The sequence below is a fragment of the Stomoxys calcitrans genome, chromosome 2 (genome assembly GCF_963082655.1).
Source record: "Stomoxys calcitrans chromosome 2, idStoCalc2.1, whole genome shotgun sequence".
NCBI lineage: Eukaryota > Metazoa > Arthropoda > Insecta > Diptera > Muscidae > Stomoxys > Stomoxys calcitrans.
Window position 1 is genome coordinate 44,165,549 of NC_081553.1, and position 20,667 is coordinate 44,186,215.

A 20,667-nucleotide genomic window follows, 5' to 3' on the forward strand; every position below is an offset into this window, starting at 1 on the left:
TCGTTAGTAAGTCTATTCATGATGAAATGTCAAAGCATACTGAGCATCTTTCTCTTTGACACCATGTCTGAAATCCCACGTGATCTGTCAAATACTAATGCATGAAAATCCTAACCTCAAAAAAATCACCCTTTATATATATTCTTGATCATCATGTCATTTTAAGTCGATATTGTCATGTCCGTCCGTCCGTACGTCTGTCTGTCGAAAGCACGCTAAAATACTTTTTATTAGAGTAGGTCAGTTGGGATTGTAAATGGGCCAAATCGGTCCAAGTTTTTATATAGCTGCCATGTAAACCGATCTTGGGTCTTGATTTCTTGAGCCTCTAGAGGGCGCAATTCTCGTCCGAATAGACTGACATTTTGCACGTAGTGTTTTGATATCACTTCCAACAACTGTATTAAGTTAGATTCAAATCTATTCATAATCTGGTGTAGCTTTTATACAAACCGATCTTCGGCCTTGACTTCTTGAGCCGCTAGAGGGCGCAATTCTCATCCGATTTGGCTGAAATTTTGTATGAGGTGTTTTGTTATGACTTCCAATAACTGTGCTATATATGGCGCAAATCAGTACATAACCTGATATAGCTGCCATATAAGCCGATCTGGGATCTTGAATTCTTGAGCCTCTAGAGGGCGCAATTCTCATCCGATTTGGTAGAAATTTCGAACAACGGCTCCTCTCATGACTTTTAACATACGTGTCTAATATGGACTGAATTGATCAATATGGTTGGAACCAAGTATGGTTGAAATCGGTCCATTTTCTGATATAGCTGTCATATAAACCGATCTTGGGTCTTGACTTCTTGAGCCTCTCGAGGGCGTAATTCTTATCCGATTTGACATAAATTTTGCACGAAGTGTTTTGGTATCACTTCCAACAACTGCGCCAAGTATGGTTCAAATCGGTCTATGTTTTGATATAGCTGTCATATAAACCGATCTTGGATTTTGACTTCTTGAGCCTCTAGAGGGCGTAATTCTCGTCCGATTTGATTGAAAGTTTGCACGTAGTGTTTTGGTATCACTTCCAACAACTGTGTTAAGTATGATTGAAATCTGTTCATAATCAGGTACAGCTTTTATATAAACCGATCTTGGATCTTGACTTCTTGAGCCGCTAGAGGGCGCAATTCTCATCCGATTTCGCTAAAATTTTGCATGAGGTGTTCGGTTATGACATTCAATAACTGTGCTGAGTACGGCGAAAATCAGTACATAACCTGATATAGCTGCCATATAAACCGATCTGGGGTCTTGACTTCTTGAGCCTCTAAAGGGCGCAATTCTCATCCGATTTAGTAGAAATTTTGAACAACGGCTTCTCTTATGACTTTCAACATACGTGTCGAATATGGTTGGAATCGATCAATAGCTTGATACAGCTCCCATATAAACCTATCTCCCGATTTTGCTACTTGAGCCTCTACAAGGGGCAATTCTTATCCGAATGAATTGAAATATTACACAATGACTTCTACAATGTTCGGCATTCATTTATGGTCCGAATCGGACTATAACTTGATATAGCTCCAATAGCATAACAGTTCTGATTCAATATTCTTTGTTTGCCTGAAAAGAGATTCGGCGCATAGAACTCCACAAATGCGATCCATGGTGGAGGGTATATAAGATTCGGCCCGGCCGAACTAAGCACGCTCTTGCTTAGTTTTAGGTTTGTCTTTCCACTACCATTTAAATTTGTTTGAGCAATAAATTCTTTAATGACAATGCCGAAAAAGCTTTAGAAACAATTAAAAAAAAAAATCATTTAATCCACAGAGGACACATATCGGGAGAAGAGAGTGAGTGGCTCATAAATTTAAGTTTGAAAGAAGTTTGTTATAGGGCAATACTAAAATACTAGCATAGTTTTAAACACTTGCTTATTTAATAAATGTATGGGGATTGCTTGTAGTAACATAGGAACATCCATTTATTACCAATTTTTAAAACATGAAGCATTAGTGGCGAATATTTGTGCCTTTCTTGAATTTGTTTGTGCCTATTTGTTTTAAAATGAGTAGAATGGGCAATTCGGAAGATGATTCCTCGTTATCGGTATATCCCATTGTACAATAAAATTGTATTGGCAGATCATTGCCTCACAATGATGGCAAATTTGCAAATTTGCCCATAAACATTCAATTAAGGAACAGGGGCAAACTTCTCATGTATCAATGAGTGCTATCCGATTCAAGTCAAAGCTTAATGAGGCCACTGTAGCGTTTAGCATGTCCGCTTATGACGACGAAGGCGTGGGTTCGAAGCTTGGCGAGAACATGAGAAAAAAATTTCAGCCTTGGTTATCACCTCCTAATGAAGGTGATAGCATTATTCATTACATTTGTAATGAATAATGCCATGTAAAAACTTTTTCCCAAAGATATGCTGCACTGCCACACGACGCACAGTGGGGGATTTGACCTCAAAAGTGTCGTTTAAATCTATGGACAGGCCATGAAATTCAGCAAATATGATTTATAGTGTAGAAAAAGAAAAATTCCAAAATTGAAGGAAATCGGTTCAGATGATTGGTTCGTTTAAACTATTTACTTTACTTTGATTTATGTTTCGATTTTATTGAAATTCAGCACAGAAAGATTAAGAAAATACATAAACAAAAAAATCTCAGAACCCACCACCATGGCTTCTTCTAAAAATGTTTACAAAATTAGTTTAGTTGAAGGGTATAATATTATTCTACATACCAAACTTCTGTCAAACCTCGAATCGGATGAAAATAGCGGGTTCCAGAGGCTCAAGAAATCAATTCAGGAGATCGGTTTATATGGGGGCTATATCACGTTCTTGATGAATTTGGACCGCACTTGGCACAGTTGTTGAAAGTTATAATTAAACAATATGTGCTAAATGTCAGCCAAATCTGACAATAATTCAGTTTCCAGGGGCTCAAGAAGTCAAATGGGGAGATCGGGTTATATGGCAGCTATATCAGGTTTTTGACCGATTTAGACCGTACTTTGCACAGTTGTTGAAAGTTATATCAGAACACTTTGTGCAAAGTTCCAGCCAAATCGGATAAAACTGAGGTTCCCAGAGGCTCATGAAGTCAAATCGGAAGATCGGTTTATATGGCAACTACATCCCAATCTGAACCGATATGGCCCAATTGCAATCCCCAACGACATATATCAATATTAAGTATTTGCAAATTTCAAAGCAGCTAGCTAGATCGACTCAGAATGTCGAGACGAGCAAGAATATATATACTTTATGGGTTCCTAGATCAATATTTCGATGTGTTATAAATGGGATAACTAGGTTAGTATACACCCCATCCTGTTGTGGTGGGTATAAAAATAATGATTTTAAGCTTTAACTTTGAAAAGATTCTTGTTATACCCACCACCGAAGGATGGGAGTATATTCATTTTGTCATTCCGTTTGCAACACATCGAAATATCAATTTCCGACCCTATATAGTATATATATTCTTGATCATCTAAGACGATCTAGACATGTCCGTCCGTCTGCCCGTCTGTCTGTTGAAATAACGCTACAGTCTTTAAAAATAGAGATATTGAGCTGAAACATTGCACAGATTATTTTTTTGTTCATAAACAGGTTAAGTTCCAAGATGGCCTATATCGGACTATACCTTGATATAGCCCCCATATAGACCGATCGGTCGATTTTGGGCCTTAGGCTCATAAAAGCCACATTTATTATCCGATTTTGCTGAAATTTAGGGCAATGAGTTAGGCCCTTCGATATTCTTCGCCAATTTGACCTATATCGGTCCAGATTTGGATATAGCTGCCATATAGACCTATCCTCCGATTTAGGGTCTTAGGCCCATAAAAGCCACATTCATCATCCGATTTTGCTGAAATTTAAGACAGGGAGTTGTGTTAGGCTCTTCGACATCCTTCGTCAATTTGGCCCAGATCAGTGCAGATTGGGATATAGCTGCCATATAGACCGATCTTTCGATTTAGGGTCTAAGGCCCATAAAAGCCACATTTATCATCCGATTTTGCTGAAATTTAAGACAGTGAGTTGTGTTAGGCTCTTTGATATCTTTTGTCAATTTGGCCCAGATCGGTCCAGATTTGAATATAGCTGCCATATAGACCGATCCTCCGATTTAGGGTCTTAGGCCCTTAAAACCACATTTATCATCCGATTTTGCTGAAATTTAAGACAGTGAGTTGTGTTAGGCTCTTCAACATCCTTCGTCAATTTGGTCCAGATCGGTGCAGATTTGGATATAGCTGCCATAAAGACCGATCTGCCGATTTGGGGTCTTGGACCCATAAAAACCACATTTATTATCAGATTTTGCTGAAGTTTGGGACTGTGAGTTGTGTTAGGCTCCTCGACGTCTTTCTTTAATTTGGTCCAGATCGGTCCAGATTTGCATGTAGCTGCCATATAGACCGATCCCTCGATTTAAGGTTTTAGGTCCATAAAAGGCGCACTTATTGTCCGATTTCGCCGAAATTTGGGACAGTGAGTTGTGTGAGGCTCTTCGATATTTTTTCTGCAACTTGGCCTTAATCGGTCCAGATTTGGATATAGCTGTCTTGGCCCCATAAAATGCGCATTTTGATTTCGATTTCACTGAAATTTGGGACATTGACTTATATTAGGCTTTTCGACATCCGTGTCGTATATGGTTCAGATCGGTTTATTTTTAGATACAGCTACTAAAAAGACCAATATTTTGTTACGCACAATTGAGCAATGACTTGTAGTTATTAGTTTTTGGTCCAAATCGGAACATGTTTCAATATAACTGCTATGGGACATAACGTATGCAATTTTCACCGGATTTGATGAAAGGTGGTTTACATATATGCCCGCGGGTATCCAAAGTTCGGCCCGGCCGAACTTAATGCCTTTTCACTTGTTTTGTCCATAGGCAGGTTAATTTCAAAGCTATATCGGACTATATCATAGTATAGCCCCCATATAGACCGATCTCCCTATTAAAGTTCTTGGCATCATTTGATAACCTATTTGCAATGGAATTTGTCACAGTGAGTTGTGATAGGCTCATCAAAGTCCCTGTTAAAAATATATCCACAATCGGTTTACATTTGGATATAGCTGCCATATACCGATCTTCCGACTTGTGGTCTGTGAGGACATCGACGAAGAAGAGACCATAGATCATCAGCTGTATGTGTATACCTCACTGACAGTTAGAAGGAGTTCCACTTTCAGTCTGATGTGAACATTCGTAAGTTGTTGGTCTTTTTAAAGCTTTTTGTACGGTTAAATGGTAGGAACTAGAAGGCATCTTTTTTCTGAGATATCACAATGGACGAAAACGTCCAAGTGACGATGGCAGACTGCCACTTTAACCTTAACTACCCCCTCTTGAGGCTCAAAAAAGTAAATCGAGAGATCGGTTTATATGGGATCTATATCAGGATTTTTTGGCCATACTTGGCCCTTATGTTAAGGGTCATAGAAAAACTCACATTGCAAAATTTCAGCCAAATCGGTTGAAAAAAAGGCATTAAGTTCGGCCGGGCCGAACTTTGGATATCCACCACCTCGGGTATATACGTAAACCCGCTTTCGCCACAATCCGGTGAAAATTGGATAACCTATGCACCCAAATTCGGCAAATTTCAGCGAAATCGGATAAAAAAAATAATGCTTTAATGGGCTTCATACTCTTTATCAGGAGATCGGTCTGTATGGCAGCTATATCTAATATATTCCGATCCGAACCATATTTAAGACAGATATTGGAAGGCTCAAAACAATCGGGTAATAGGTAAAGCTTTCATGGGCTTCAAGCCCTTTATCGGCAGATCGGTCTATATGGCAGCTATATCTAAAAATAGTTCGATCTGAACATATTTGGGTCCTAAGTTGGGAGGCAGAAAACTACCCACTGTTTCAAATTTCAGCGATATCGGTCAAAAATAATGCTTTTATGGTCTTCAGACCTTTTATTTGGAGATCCATCTATATGCCAGCTATATCTAAATATATTCCGTGTTCAAGGTACGTTTGAACATGAAGTCATGTGCACCCATGTGCAGACATGCGTTCACGTATGCACATGACCCACTGTGCATAACGGTACATTGAAGTAAGTTCTTAATCGCTGATTCCGCCTTGATTTCATATTTGTTTACCTGGAATTGTTGCTTGTAGCTTGGAAAGTTGACCGTTTTCGCGGGGTCCAAGTGACAAGCAACAACCAGAAAAAAGATCAGTCTCGTTTTAAATCTCAAACCCGCGCATCGTATTCTCTCCCCCTCAAAGTGAAAACCCAAGTGAAGTGAAAAGTAAAAAGTGAACATACATACAAACATATATAACTAGAGTGAACATTGCAACAATAAACTTTGAAACAGTGAACTAATATATTTAACATTTTAGATACAAAGTGACACAATAACAACCGACTCAAAAACCAAATCTACACTCGACCCACAATTGCAACATCACAACAACCATAAGTGCGGGACACAACATACAACACCAACTAATTCTAATATTGCAAACCCCCCACCTGTTAAATACAATGTCTATCTACTACAATCAACTATACTCATAATTTAAATTTTAATCTACTTACTACTGCTACTTAAATCTATGAATTGTGCTATCTAAACCTAAATATTTGCTACTTAAACACTACGATCTACTTATAACTAATGAATTTAAATAACATAGAAAAGAACATCACAATAAACAATCACCACCACATTTGAATTTTAAACATAAAACTTCCTATGTTTTATTTCGGAAGGCAAAACCCTTAGTTTGAACCCAAACATTTGGTCCTTCGAACCGGATAAGTGGTTTTTTTAAATAATTAAAAAACCAAAAATCAAAAAAAATTTTCTGTTTTCTGCCCAAAAATAATTCATTTTCATTTCAAAAGACCCAGTGACCGAAACACAAAAAATTCGCAACAACAAAAGTGCAGTGACCCACCAATTAAAAGCAAAAGTAATAGAGAAAAGTGCGAAAAAAGGGTTGGTTACACACAACCGTACATACAGACACGTATGGACGGACGGCCAACATAAAACAAGTCACAAAACACATATAAAAGGAATTTGACCATAGTTATTAAAAGCAACACAAAAAAAAAAATAATTTTTTTATTTATTAAGCGGCTTCGGAAACCCATAATTTGTTTTCTGGATTTATTTTATTAATTTCTTGATAAAATAATCCAACCAAAGCGGTATCAAAAAGAAATAAACAAAAAAAAAAGAATAACACAGTTGCAAAGGACAAGAAGACTCATACAAAATAAAAGATAATTAAATCAACAGGGTGACCCGAAGAAAATAAAAATAATTAAATTAAATTTGTAATTTGCAAAAATTAATTAAATTTTGTTATAAACCATTAGAAAAGTGTTACAGTGACCCAAAAAACGTAAAGTGACCCGCACAGTGGAACAGAAGTGGAAAAAAGTGGAATTTCAAAAATTATAAAAAATCAAAAAATTTTAAATTGTTGAAAGAAGTTTCTTTGTGTTAAAATGATAAAAAAGAGCTAAAAAATTGAAAAATTTAACAATTTATCGTCCAACCCAAAAATTTATGTTAATTTTTTTCTACATATTTTGAAAAATTTTTTTCTCTAAAAATCATAAATTTTTCAGTATTTTAACTTAAAACACAAATTAGAGTGTTAAAACAGAATTATGGGTTGCTCGATAAATTTGTAAATTTTATCCCAAACTAATTCTTTCTTTTTCTATCAAACATAAAATATTGTGCATTTTCAAAAAACTCCAACAAAATCAAATTCGTGCGTTCCGTGTAAAAACACAAAAACAAAATCTACGCTCTGGGATAAAAACGGAAAAACCCGCTACAACGGTTAAATTCCCAAAACTTCATCAAATCAAAAACACTAAAACAACAAAATCCAAGACTCTAACGACACAAAGCTACAAAAATTGCAAAAGGCGCCAACACACAATTCTGGACCCAAGCCAAGCGCCCACCTACACACACACACACATACACACACATCAAAAAAGAAGCTTCAAAGTGAGTACCATTTTGTTTTTCTATTAAAGTGCGCTTGGGTATTACGTCATACATAACCTTTTTTTCAAAAAAGGAAAAGTTCATACATTTACCCAGCGTACTTTAATATTGTTTTTGATCGTTTTCTGATTATGAATCGCTAATTCGGTTGTCTGATTAATTTTGACCCAAATTAATTTGATCCAAGTGAATTTGACCCAATATAGCAGACCCTACTTTCAAGGCAGTGTGTAGGATTTTCGGGACAGACATCCACGAGATTTTTTGTTGAAATTTTTTATAAAGAAAAGGAAAAGTGTCTAAGAAAAATCGAAGTGCTTTTAGAAAAGAAGAAGTTTTTTTTATCAAGAATTGTTTTTGTGTGAGAAATAACGAAAATAATATTGCGTGCTGGCCTCATTTGTCTTCGAAATTTTAAAACTTCATTCTATTGCACAAATTTAAGTGGAAACGGTCGGAAAGGACTGTGGTTGTTTGTGCAATCCTTTGTTGTTTTTTATACAGAAAGCAAATTGACCCAACGAGTCAAAGCAGTATTATTGTAAAGAATCATCTAGTTCTGTATGCCAAATTTTGAAAAGTGAAAGTTTAATTTTTTTTGGAGAAAAATAAATTTTTTTTTTTTTGCAACTTTAATTCGAGCGGAATTAAATTGCTGGTGTATTGCGATTTGAAAGGAAAATTTTTCTTACAATTTTTTGCGGCTATTGTATAATCGATATCATCAGAAATATTAACCTGTTTTTTTTCTAGTGACCCAGATAAAACATTTATTACGAATTTTGTAAAAAGTTTCAGGTTTGACCCTTAGATATTTGACCCATCATCAAGACACACATTTTTTTCTTCGCATTAGGTTTTTTAGAAATAGATTTGATTTCTACAAATAACCAGTTTTTTTGGACATTTTGTTGTAGATTTTTCCGTGGTTTTATAGTTTTTGAACCTATTTAAAACATATACAAGCCAATTACAAAATGGATAAGAATTTACGCGAAAAATTTGTAAACTGTGTGAATGATTTAGTAGATTTTGAAAGCGTTTACTCCGCGGCTAAGTCAGATGATAATATACATTCGTTAGAAATCACGCGGGTAGAACTCAATTCTTTATGGGATCAAATCAAGAAGGCATACTTAGATTGTAGGGACCGCATTCCGGAAAAGGATGAGACACCTATAGATAAAACTAAACTTCGAAATAATTACAAACAGGCACTAGAAACTTATAAACGGTGTTTAAGCTCTCTTAACGGAGAAATTTTGGCCCTTAACGAGCAACAAGATCAAGAAAAACAGGAGAGAATATCGATGACCCAACAGCGAGACAATAATGATTTTTCACCAGCTCTAAGATTGCCGCCCTGTGACACAGATGTTTTTAAAGGGGGATATCGCGAATGGCCCACCTTTAGGGACTTATTTTCAGCAATTTACATTAACAATTCAAAATTAAGTAAAGTCGAGAAGTTGTTTCACTTAACCCAGAAAACAGCAGGAGAAGCCCGCGAAATAATTTCCAATGTTCCACTGACCCATGAGGGTTTCGACATAGCGTGGAGAAATCTCGTTCATAGGTACGAAAATAAACGCATGCAGGTAAATGAGCAATTGCGAGCTCTTTTTAATTTACCTTCGGTTTCCGTTGATAACGCGTCAACAATCCAGAAATTACAGCGCACTATAGGTAGTTGTACCCAAACTTTACAGACCCTTGAAGTAGAAACGGGGGGATGGGACCCAATCTTAGTTTATCTTGTGTCAACCAAACTACCAAGAATATTTTTAGAAGAATTCGAAAGCAGCCTAGCAGATTGTTCGTCTCTTCCATCGTGGAATCAACTAGATGTATTTTTGACCCATAAATTCAAGACCCTAGAATCAGTCGGCAATATCAAGCCACAATATTCGAGATATAATCAACCCAGATCGGAGTACGATAAGCGGGAAAAGCGAGTTAATAGTTTTCAAACAAATGTAAATCCCAATTTCAAGAACACGGGCTCAAGACCCAGCAACAACACACAATCACACTATAATGCTCAGAATAACAAACCGGTTTGTCAACTTTGTAAATCCAATCATTCTTTGCGAGAATGTCCTCAATTTCTAGAAAGGTCGATCAACGATCGAATAAACATTGTTAAGACAGGTCATCTTTGCTATAACTGCCTTTCTTCGGATCATGGAGTCAGGGAGTGTAAAAGTCGTTTTAGTTGTAGGGAATGTAGTCAACGACACCACAGTTTGATACATAAAGGCAACCAGAGCCAGTACCCTACAACAGGCACACACCAACGAGGCGGAGCACGACCTAGCACCAGTGCTGCCGCTCTCAACACTTTAGTTCAACCCGGTAGACAGGAAGCACGACCTAGCACCAGTGCTACTGATCCTACCACCCTAGCTCAACCGGTTAGCGAATACGCACGCCCTAGTACCAGTGCTGCCGCTTCAACCACCCTAGTACAACCATCGGTATCGCCAAATATACAGTCCACACCTTGTTTAGAAGCACCTTGTTCAACGACTTTGACACTTCAGGAAATCAGACCCACTCCGCAACCCAAAGAGACACTTTTGTTCACAGCAATAGTTCAAATCAAATCTAGAGGACATAGATATGATGCCAGGGCAATCATCGATCCTGGGTCACAATCAACTTTCATATCAGAAAAAATTAGAAACAAATTGCAACTTCCAACAGTTAAGAATTTAATTCACGTCACAGGTTTAAGCGACGCAGTTTCTGAAACATCGACAAAAGCTTGCGTCTTCAATCTTTGCTCACGAGTAAATCCTAGTTTTGAGCTGGAGGTTTGGGCACCAGTCTTAAAGACCCTACCTTCTCATTTACCAACACACAATTTAAGGCAAAATCAATTTGGAGATTTTGCACACCTTAGTCTCGCGGACCCCCGATTCTTTGAAAGTCGACCCGTGGACATGTTAATCGGATTAGATATTGGACCCCTTATATTCACAAAAGGCGGTACTATGAAATCCTTTGGATCACTTATAGCGCAGGACACCGTTTTTGGGTGGATCATAGGAGGACCCATTACGGAAGACCCTAAATCCGACAGACAAATCACACTTTATAGTGCATCATCATTAGAAAAGATAATCACTCGCTTTTGGGAGGTGGAAGAGACCCCAAAAAAGGTTTTGAGGTCAGCAGAAGATATTTATTGCGAAAATAATTACAAAAATACAACACGACGTAATGAGGCGGGGAGATATATCGTAACTTTACCTTTTAAAAGCTGTTCAGAGATCGGTTCATCTAGGAACATCGCATTGGCACAGTTTCATAGAATGGAGAAAAAGTTGTCTAAGACCCCGGATATTAAAGCACATTATGATGCAGCCATATTAGAGTATTTGGAATTAGGACACATGAGGAAGGTAGACCCAAACAGCGTATACAAGACCCCTCACTACTACTTACCTCACCATGCAGTTATCAAACCAGATAGGGTTACCACAAAACTTAGAGTGGTTTTTAACGCATCTAGCCCAACATCAAACAAGAAAAGTCTTAACGATATCTTACATACAGGACCCATACTTCAGCAAGACCTTGTGCTACAAGTGTTGAAATGGAGATTTTTTAAGTACGTCTTCAATGCAGACGTGACAAAAATGTATCGTCAGATCTTAGTAGACCCCAATCAAACAGCTTTTCAAAGAATTCTCTTTCGTAAATCAGAAAACCACCCAATTGAGGATTACGAACTCTTAACTGTTACCTTCGGCATAAATTGCGCCCCATTTTTAGCGATTAGGACCCTTCTCCAGTTAGCAGAAGACGTGAAAGATTCTCATCCGTTAGGATCAAGAATTATTAAAGAAAATTTATATGTCGATGATGTATTAGCGGGCGGACACTCCATAGAAGAAGCTACAGCAGCTAGGAAGGAATTAGCCTCCGCATTAGAATCAGCTGGTTTCGAGCTAAGAAAATGGGCGTCAAATGACACACGTTTGTTAAAGGATTTAAATGAAGACATGCTTCTTCCAATAGATTGGTTAAATATTTCCGAAGCTTCTTCGACAAAGACCCTAGGAATTCGTTGGAATATATCAGGTGATAATTTCACTTTTACGGCCCCTACAGTTGAAGAAAAGCAAATGAGCACCAAGCGAGAAGTATTATCAACGATAGCAAAGTTTTTCGACCCATGTGGATGGTTAGCGCCAGTAATAGTTGTAGCCAAGTTAATCATGCAACAGGTTTGGCTAGATAAGGTAGAATGGGACGACTCGTTGAAGCCAGTGACTCAAATGAACTGGAATAACTTTGTGAGAGGTAGCCATTCTATAGACACTGTATCGATACCAAGATGGGTTCGGTTTACACCTGCTAGTATTGTGGAAATACATGGATTCTGCGACGCGTCAGAAAGCGCATATGCAGCCACAATTTATATACGCGTTGAACACATCGATAAAACTGTAGACACTTTTCTTCTAGCAGCCAAGACCCGAGTAGCCCCAGTTAAGAAAATCTCTCTGCCAAGGTTAGAATTATGCGGTGCAGTTATGTTGTCAAAGTTAACAAATGCCATTGTGCCTAAGCTTCAATTATCAAAGTTTACGACCCATTTCTGGACCGACTCTACAATCGTTCTAGCCTGGCTACAAAAGCCACCATGCTCATGGAGCGCTTTCGTTGGTAACAGGGTTTCAGAGATATTAGAGAACGTCGGCGGTGAGAATTGGAAACATGTTGACTCAGAATATAATCCTGCAGATGTAGCAAGTCGTGGCTGTTCTCCTGACGACTTAATAGCTCATAATTTATGGTGGACGGGACCCCAGTGGCTCAAATTGCCGCATGATCAGTGGCCGCAAGACCGAGTTAATACAGACACTAATCTTGAAGCAAAACAAGTTAAAGTATTCGCAACAGGCACTTTTGATGACCCTTTGACTCGATTTTCGTCTTTAGCTAGAGCATATCGTGTTTTGTCTTACGCAGTTAGGTTCTGGCGTAACACAGGTTCAACTAGATCCTCACTTAAAATTTCATCGCAAGAAATAACCAGCCCAGAGCTCATAGACACAAAGATGCGTCTTATAGTGGCAACTCAGAAACATTACTTCGTTGAGGAATACAGTTCTTTGACCCAAAAGAAAAGGCTTTCACCTAGAAGTAGTCTTTTACCATTCAACCCCTTCATAGATAGAAAAGGAGTAATTAGATCCAATGGTCGTTTAGTTCAATCGCCAGCTTTGACGTACAGCGAACGTCATCCAATCTTAATCCCATATGATTCGCGATTTGCACTCCTTCTAGTGGAATTTGTTCATAAAGTCTCAATGCACGGAGGCAATCAACTTATGACCCGGCTCATCCGTACGGAGTTTTGGATATTCAGATTGAAACAGTTGATCAAGAAAGTTATACACAATTGCAGAGTTTGTACCCTATATCGATTAAAGACTCAGACCCAAATTATGTCATCTCTTCCACCCGAGCGTACTACTTTATCCAGACCCTTTACGAATACAGGGGTAGATTTTGCAGGACCCTTCGGAATCAAAAGCTTAACAGCACGAGCGTGTTTAATAACCAAGGGTTATATCTGCATATTTGTTTGTTTTGCGACAAAAGCCATCCACTTAGAAGCAACAAGTGATTTATCGACTCAATCATTTCTGGCGGCATTAGCTCGTTTCATAGGAAGGAGAGGGTGCCCAGAAAAGATATATTCCGACAATGGAAAGAATTTTATAGGCGCAGCAGAAATGCTCAAGAAAGATCAGAAAGAGTTTATGAAAAGTTTACAGAGCAGCGCCATTCAGCAACATGCTCATCAGAATTTAGAGTGGAAATTTATTCCTCCAGGAGCTCCCCATATGGGGGGATTGTGGGAGGCAGGAGTTAAATCATTCAAGATACACCTTAAGAAGTCTATGCCCAAAATGAACTTCACGTTCGAAGAACTGTCAACCATATTGGCACGTATCGAGGCCTGCCTCAATTCACGACCCCTTAGCCCAGCTTCTGAAGACCCTAACGATTTAGCACCCTTGACCCCAGCTCACTTCCTTATAGGCTCTTCCCTTTTGACCCCGGCAGAACCCGACATCTCAGAGGAGGACATAACGCTTGCAAATCGGTGGAAGAGATTAAAGATTATATCCCAAAACTTTTGTCAGAGGTGGAAGTCAGAGTACTTAAATGAGCTTCACCGTAGATACAAATGGAAGTATCAGCAAGATAACATACAGGTCAATGATTTAGTTGTCATCAGGGATGAGAGATATCCCACCGAGTGGAAGTTAGGACGAGTTTTTAAAACATACCCCGGTGTTGATCAGAACACTCGAGTTGTAGATATTCGAACTTCCAATGGCATAGTCAGTCGACCCATAACTAAGATTGTCAAATTATTCTCAGACACCCCTAGCAATTCATAATCACATCAAAACACGGTACTCACGAGAATTTGGTTACAGATAATGGCCGGATATTTACCTCGCCCAGAGTCCCCACGACCCGCCAGACCCACACGCCCTCGCTTCGACCCACGGGAACCCAGGTATCGCCCCGCATCTTGGCAGTATGCCTGTGGCCTCTGCCAGGAGGACCACGCCATACGGTCATGCCCGCGGTTCCGGCAAATGACACCGTATCAGAGATACGAGACAGTTGAGAGACGGAGTTACTGTCGGAACTGTCTGGCGCGCAGCCATCTGGCCCCAGACTGCCCCGTGGTCACTGCCTGCCGAACATGCGACTACCGCCATCACACAATGCTGCATGGAGCCCCACAGCTTAGGGAGACATATGGCAGCTACAGCCCGCCCCCAATGGAGATTGCCAACCCACGGCAACTTGCAATCGAACCAGCCAACCAGATGCCCATCGTCCAAGGCCCTCCCCCGGTCGAGATACCTTACAGCCGGGCCACTGTTTTTGTACCCACGGCGATGGTGGAATTGGCACCCGAGGAGCAGGACGATTGGGCTGGGGTACGGGTACTTTTGTGCCAGGCATCGACCATCACCCGAATCGCGGCAGCCACAGTAACTCGCCTGGGGATACCAACGAGAGAGCGCAGAGGGCACCGTCTGGCAACAATAAGACTTCGGTCAAGGCATGCGTCGAGGAGGACCATGTATACCATCCGGGCAGTGGTGACCCGGGATTTGCCGCGACGACCCTATTCAGATCCCATCATTCCCGACCCCACAAGCAGCCTAAGATCCCTTTCTTTGGCAGATGCTGACCCTAGAGGCAACGAACCAATCGATGTAGAGGTAGGGGCCGATGCCTACGCCCACCTCCGGAGGAGTGGTGTTGTACAACCCGGATTGGGAGCCGTCTTCGCCCAGGAGACAGATTGGGGATACGTGTTCGTCGGCCCAGTCACCTCACAGGCAAGAAACCAGGATTAAAAAGGTAAGATGTCACTTCGTCACTTGGAGGGGGAGAATGTTCAAGGTACGTTTGAACATGAAGTCATGTGCACCCATGTGCAGACATGCGTTCACGTATGCACATGACCCACTGTGCATAACGGTACATTGAAGTAAGTTCTTAATCGCTGATTCCGCCTTGATTTCATATTTGTTTACCTGGAATTGTTGCTTGTAGCTTGGAAAGTTGACCGTTTTCGCGGGGTCCAAGTGACAAGCAACAACCAGAAAAAAGATCAGTCTCGTTTTAAATCTCAAACCCGCGCATCGTATTCTCTCCCCCTCAAAGTGAAAACCCAAGTGAAGTGAAAAGTAAAAAGTGAACATACATACAAACATATATAACTAGAGTGAACATTGCAACAATAAACTTTGAAACAGTGAACTAATATATTTAACATTTTAGATACAAAGTGACACAATAACAACCGACTCAAAAACCAAATCTACACTCGACCCACAATTGCAACATCACAACAACCATAAGTGCGGGACACAACATACAACACCAACTAATTCTAATATTGCAAACCCCCCACCTGTTAAATACAATGTCTATCTACTACAATCAACTATACTCATAATTTAAATTTTAATCTACTTACTACTGCTACTTAAATCTATGAATTGTGCTATCTAAACCTAAATATTTGCTACTTAAACACTACGATCTACTTATAACTAATGAATTTAAATAACATAGAAAAGAACATCACAATAAACAATCACCACCACATTTGAATTTTAAACATAAAACTTCCTATGTTTTATTTCGGAAGGCAAAACCCTTAGTTTGAACCCAAACATTCCGATTTGAACCATATTTGGGTCCTATGTCGGGAGGCCTAAGACTCCTCACCGTTTCAAATTTCAGCGAAACCGGGTAACGAATAAAGCTTTTATGGGCTACAGAATGTTTATCGGCAGATCGGTATATATGACATAAAATATATAAATAAAATATAAAATAAATAAAAAATAAAATATTTATGAGTATTAGACCCTTTATCGGTAGGTCGGTCTATATAGCAGCTATATCCAAATATGGTCCGATTTGGTCCGTTCAAGAACTTAGCCTGCGTGGATCAAAAAGACGTATCTGTACCATATTTTAGCCTAATATCTCAATTTTTGAAGGCTTTAGAGTGATTACAACAGTCGGACGGACAGATGGACAGACACACGGACATCGCTAAATCGTCTTAGAATTTTACGACGATCCGAAATATATATATACTTTGTAGGGTCGGAAATCGATGTTACAATGTGTTGCACACGGAATGACTAAATGAATATACCTACGGTGGTGGGTATAATAACCTTTGCCTATGCCGACTACATCGATATTATGGATCGGTCATTGCAAGGAACTACAGCCAACATTGAAAGGGTTTAGAAAGGGTAATTTCTTTTTGCCGCATTTTTCCTTCTTAAGCATATTCACTTTTATATTTCTGCACTTTTTAAAGACCATCCTAAGCTTCTTGTTCGTCTCATATTTTGCCCGGCATCTCGAATACAGTTCATTATTTATCATTTCAATACACTTCCGCTTCATCGCCAGCGCTAGTCATTCGATGACATTTGAAAATTGTTGTGTCAAGTGTATCTATTATTTATGGGCAAAAACTATTTGTGTTGGTTCCAAGCAATCGTAATGGTCGCGTCCGTTCACAGCATTTGGTATGGAAATACGTTGCACTAGCCATTTATAAAAACGTTACAGAGACAATTGTACCAGGTGCGTATGTAAATGTCGCAAAAAGTCCTTTGAAATGTCCATTACCCAGGCACAAGACAATGCCCACTGGAATAATAGAAACAAACCATAAAGTGGACCAGTTTCTCAAAAAAAAAAAAAATTAAAATTGGAAAGAAAATGGAATGTACAAAAAAAAAACTCTCTTTAAAAGGATGTGACTAACTTGGGTGTTGAAAAACTGTAAAACACCAACAAAACTGGTCAAATACCTCAACTGTCATTACTTGGGATTTGGAAGATATCTCAAAAGCTTGCCGAGGTATTTTTATTGTCTGTATATAGGAAATTAAAAATGCATAGTTTTCTGTGCATTGTGGTCACCACCATTTGTTTTTATAGATTTTTGATGGCCATTTTGTTAGTTATGGAGAGCTTAGCATAATCGTGGCTTTATTAGTTTCATTTACTTTTCTTATTATTTTACATGACTAAAAGCATGACCATAAACTTAATCGCCATACTGGGGGGGCTGTTTCCATTTGTTTTATTATTATTTATTATTAACTAATTAAATTTGCAAATTAATTGTATTCAAGAGTTTAATAAAATGCTTTCGCTTTTTTGCAATGCCAAGTGTTGGACAAGTGTTTCTTAGAAAGGAAGTAAATGCTGGTAAAGGCAGAAATAGTCGACTTAGTATGAACTCTATAAATTTTATGTCTTATATATAAAATTCAATTTGTGTTTGTTTGTTGGTTCCGTATAGACTCAAAAACGGCTAAGCCGATTACCTTCACAGATTGTAAAGGTTGGTCTGGAAGGAAACATAGGCTATATAATTTTTTGATATCGCGAGGGGGGCGGACCCTCCCCCTTACCCAAAAGTACTACTCAAAAATAAAAGTGGACCGATCAGGACAACATGGGATTCAAATGAAAGGTATTCAAGAGTAGAGTACGAATTTCGTAATCAAAGTTGGGTCTTAGTACCTGGGGGGCCGCCACAGCCCTAAAACCCCTTAAAATAGGTTTATTTGACGATCATGACAATATGGGACTCAAATGAATGGTATTCGGGAGTAGATTACGAATATGGTCAGTAAGTAGGAATAGGTTTTAAAATTTACTGTTAACCGATGGGGGCGGACCCTTCACCGTTACCCCAAAAACACCACCCAAAATCAAAAGTGGACCCATAAGGACAATATGGATATCAAATGAGAAGTATGCGGGTGTAGATTACTAAACTGGCATAAAAATTTATGTTGAAATATAGGGGGTCACCCACCCTCACAAGAACGACCAAAATGGGCACATTGGCCAATCACGGATATATGGGACTCGGTTTTTATACCCACCACCCTAAGATAGGGGGTATATTCATTTAGTAATTCCGTTTGCAACACATTGAAATATCAATTTCCGACCCTACAGAGTATATATATTTCGGCTCGTCGTAAAATTCTTAGACGATTTAATGATTTCCGTGTGTCCGTTCGCCTGTTGTTATCACTCTAGAGCCATAAAAAATTGAGATATTGAACTTAAATTTGGCACAGATATGTCTTTTTGATACACGCTGGTTAAGTTCTTGAACGGGCCAAATCGGACCATAGTTGGATATAGCTGCTATATAGACCGATTTTCCGATAAAGGATCTCATGCCCATAAAAACTTTATTTTTCATCCGATTTTGATGAAATTTATAACAGTGAGTAGTTTAAGGTTTTCCGACAACTGACCTAAATGCGGTGGTTCAGATCGGACTATATTTAGATATAGCTACCATATAGACCGATTTCCCGATAAGAGGTCTGAACACCATAAAAGCTTTATTTGTTACCCGATTTCGTTGAAATTTGCAACATTAGGTTATTTAAACCTCCCGACATCTGACCTAAATATGGATTAGATCGGTCCATATGTATTTAAAGCTGCCATATAGACCGATCTTCCGATAAATGGTCTGAAGCCCATAAAAGCTTTATTTATTACTCGATTTCGCTGCAATTTAAAACAGTGGGTTATTTAAAGCCTCCCGACATCTGAACCAAATATGGTTCAGATCGGGCTATTTTTAGATATAGCTGACATATAGACCGATCTCCAGATAAAGGGTCTGAAGCTCATAAAAGATTTATTTTTTAACCGATTTCGCTGAAATTTGAAACAGTGGGTTATTTTAAGCCTCTCAACATCCGACCCAAATATGGTTCAGATCGGACTATATTTGGATATAGCTGCCATATAGACCGATCTCCCGATAAGGGGTCCGGAGGCCATAAAAGCTTTGTTTTTTATATGATTTCGCTGAAATTTGGAATTGTACGCAGTTTTAAGCCTCTCAACATCCGACCCAAATATGGTACAGATCGGATTATATTTAGATATAGTTGCCATATATAACGATCTCCAGATAAAGGCTCTGAAGCCCATAAAAGATTTATTTTTTAACCGATTTCGCTGAAATTTGAAACAGTGGGTAGTTTCAGGTCTCCCCACGTCCGCCCCAAATATGGTTTGTATTGGACAATATTTAGATATAGCTTCCATAACTTCCGATCTGCCGACAAAGGGTCTGAAGCCCTTAAAAGCTTTATTTTTTATCAAATTTCGCTGAAATTTGAAATACAAAATTCAACAGTTATTTATATTTATTAGACCACTCAATGTCCGTGCCGAATTTGGGTGCATAAGTTATCCAATTTTCACCAAATTGTGGCGAAAGGGGGTTTACATATACACCCGAGATGGTGGGTATCCAAAGATCAGCAAGGCCGAACTTTATGCCTTTTTACTTATTCCGTATAGACTGAAAAACGGCAGAACCAATTTTCTCGAAATTTTCGCATATTGTGTAGGATGGTCTGGTAGGAAACATAGGATTTATAATTTTTCGATATCGGAAGGGGGATGGACCCTCCCCTTTATGCCAAAACCACAACCGAAAATCAAAAGTGGACCGATCGTGGCAATATAGGTATCAAATAAAAGGTATTGGAGAGTAGAATACGAAAATAGTATTAAAATTTGAGTCTAAGTACCCATGGGGCAGTCCCAACCCCAAAACTCTCCCAAACTGATGTATAGGACGTTAATTTCAATATGGGGTTCATATGAAAGGTATTCGGGAGTAGATTTCGAATTCGGCATACAAAATCAGATCGAAGTATAGGAGGTCACGTCACCCCTCAAAAACACCATTAGACCCATTATGACTTTATGACGCTTGGCTGAAGCGCCTTTCTTAAAATGTTCATAGATTGCGTACGTTTTTCTGGAAGGAATTATAGGCTATAAAATTTTTAGATATCGGTTGAAGGCGGACCCTCCCCCTTACCCCAAAAACGCCACCCATATCCGAAAGTGGTCCGATGGGCACAATAAGGGTATCAAATGAAAGGTATTGGAGACTAGAAAACGAATATGGTATTAAAATTTGGGTCCAAAGCTCCTCTAAACAGATATATTCAAAGTTCATGTCAATTTGGGACTCAAATGAAAAGTATTAGGCAGTAAAT

At 38.9% G+C, this 20,667-nt stretch overlaps 2 protein-coding genes across 8 annotated transcripts; both read left to right on the top strand.

The window, feature by feature from the left end:
- Positions 1–6,017: 6,017 nt before the first annotated feature.
- LOC131995169 (uncharacterized) lies at positions 6,018–16,153 on the top strand. Of its 7 annotated transcripts, none has more exons than XM_059363324.1 (4): positions 6,018–6,283; positions 7,895–8,014; positions 14,482–15,427; positions 15,851–16,153. In XM_059363324.1, the coding sequence occupies exon 3, from the start codon at positions 14,485–14,487 to the stop codon at positions 15,421–15,423; it is 939 nt and encodes a 312-aa protein (XP_059219307.1). In that variant the 5' UTR covers positions 6,018–6,283; positions 7,895–8,014; positions 14,482–14,484; the 3' UTR covers positions 15,424–15,427; positions 15,851–16,153. The 7 variants fall into 7 exon arrangements, with proteins under 7 accessions (XP_059219307.1, XP_059219310.1, XP_059219306.1 ...); XM_059363327.1 differs by having other exon boundaries at positions 7,912–8,014; XM_059363323.1 differs by lacking the exon at positions 6,018–6,283 and adding an exon at positions 6,654–6,979.
- On the top strand, positions 11,332–14,442 carry LOC131994651 (uncharacterized). The gene has a single exon (XM_059361427.1). The coding sequence runs from the start codon at positions 11,332–11,334 to the stop codon at positions 14,440–14,442; it is 3,111 nt and encodes a 1,036-aa protein (XP_059217410.1).
- Positions 16,154–20,667: the final 4,514 nt, after the last annotated feature.

Bases quoted from the DNA above. Each gene is read 5' to 3' on its own strand.
- LOC131994651 (XM_059361427.1), top strand. From the start codon at position 11,332: ATGGAGAAAAAGTTGTCTAAGACCCCGGATATTAAAGCACATTATGAT.
- LOC131995169 (XM_059363324.1), top strand. From the start codon at position 14,485: ATGGCCGGATATTTACCTCGCCCAGAGTCCCCACGACCCGCCAGACCC.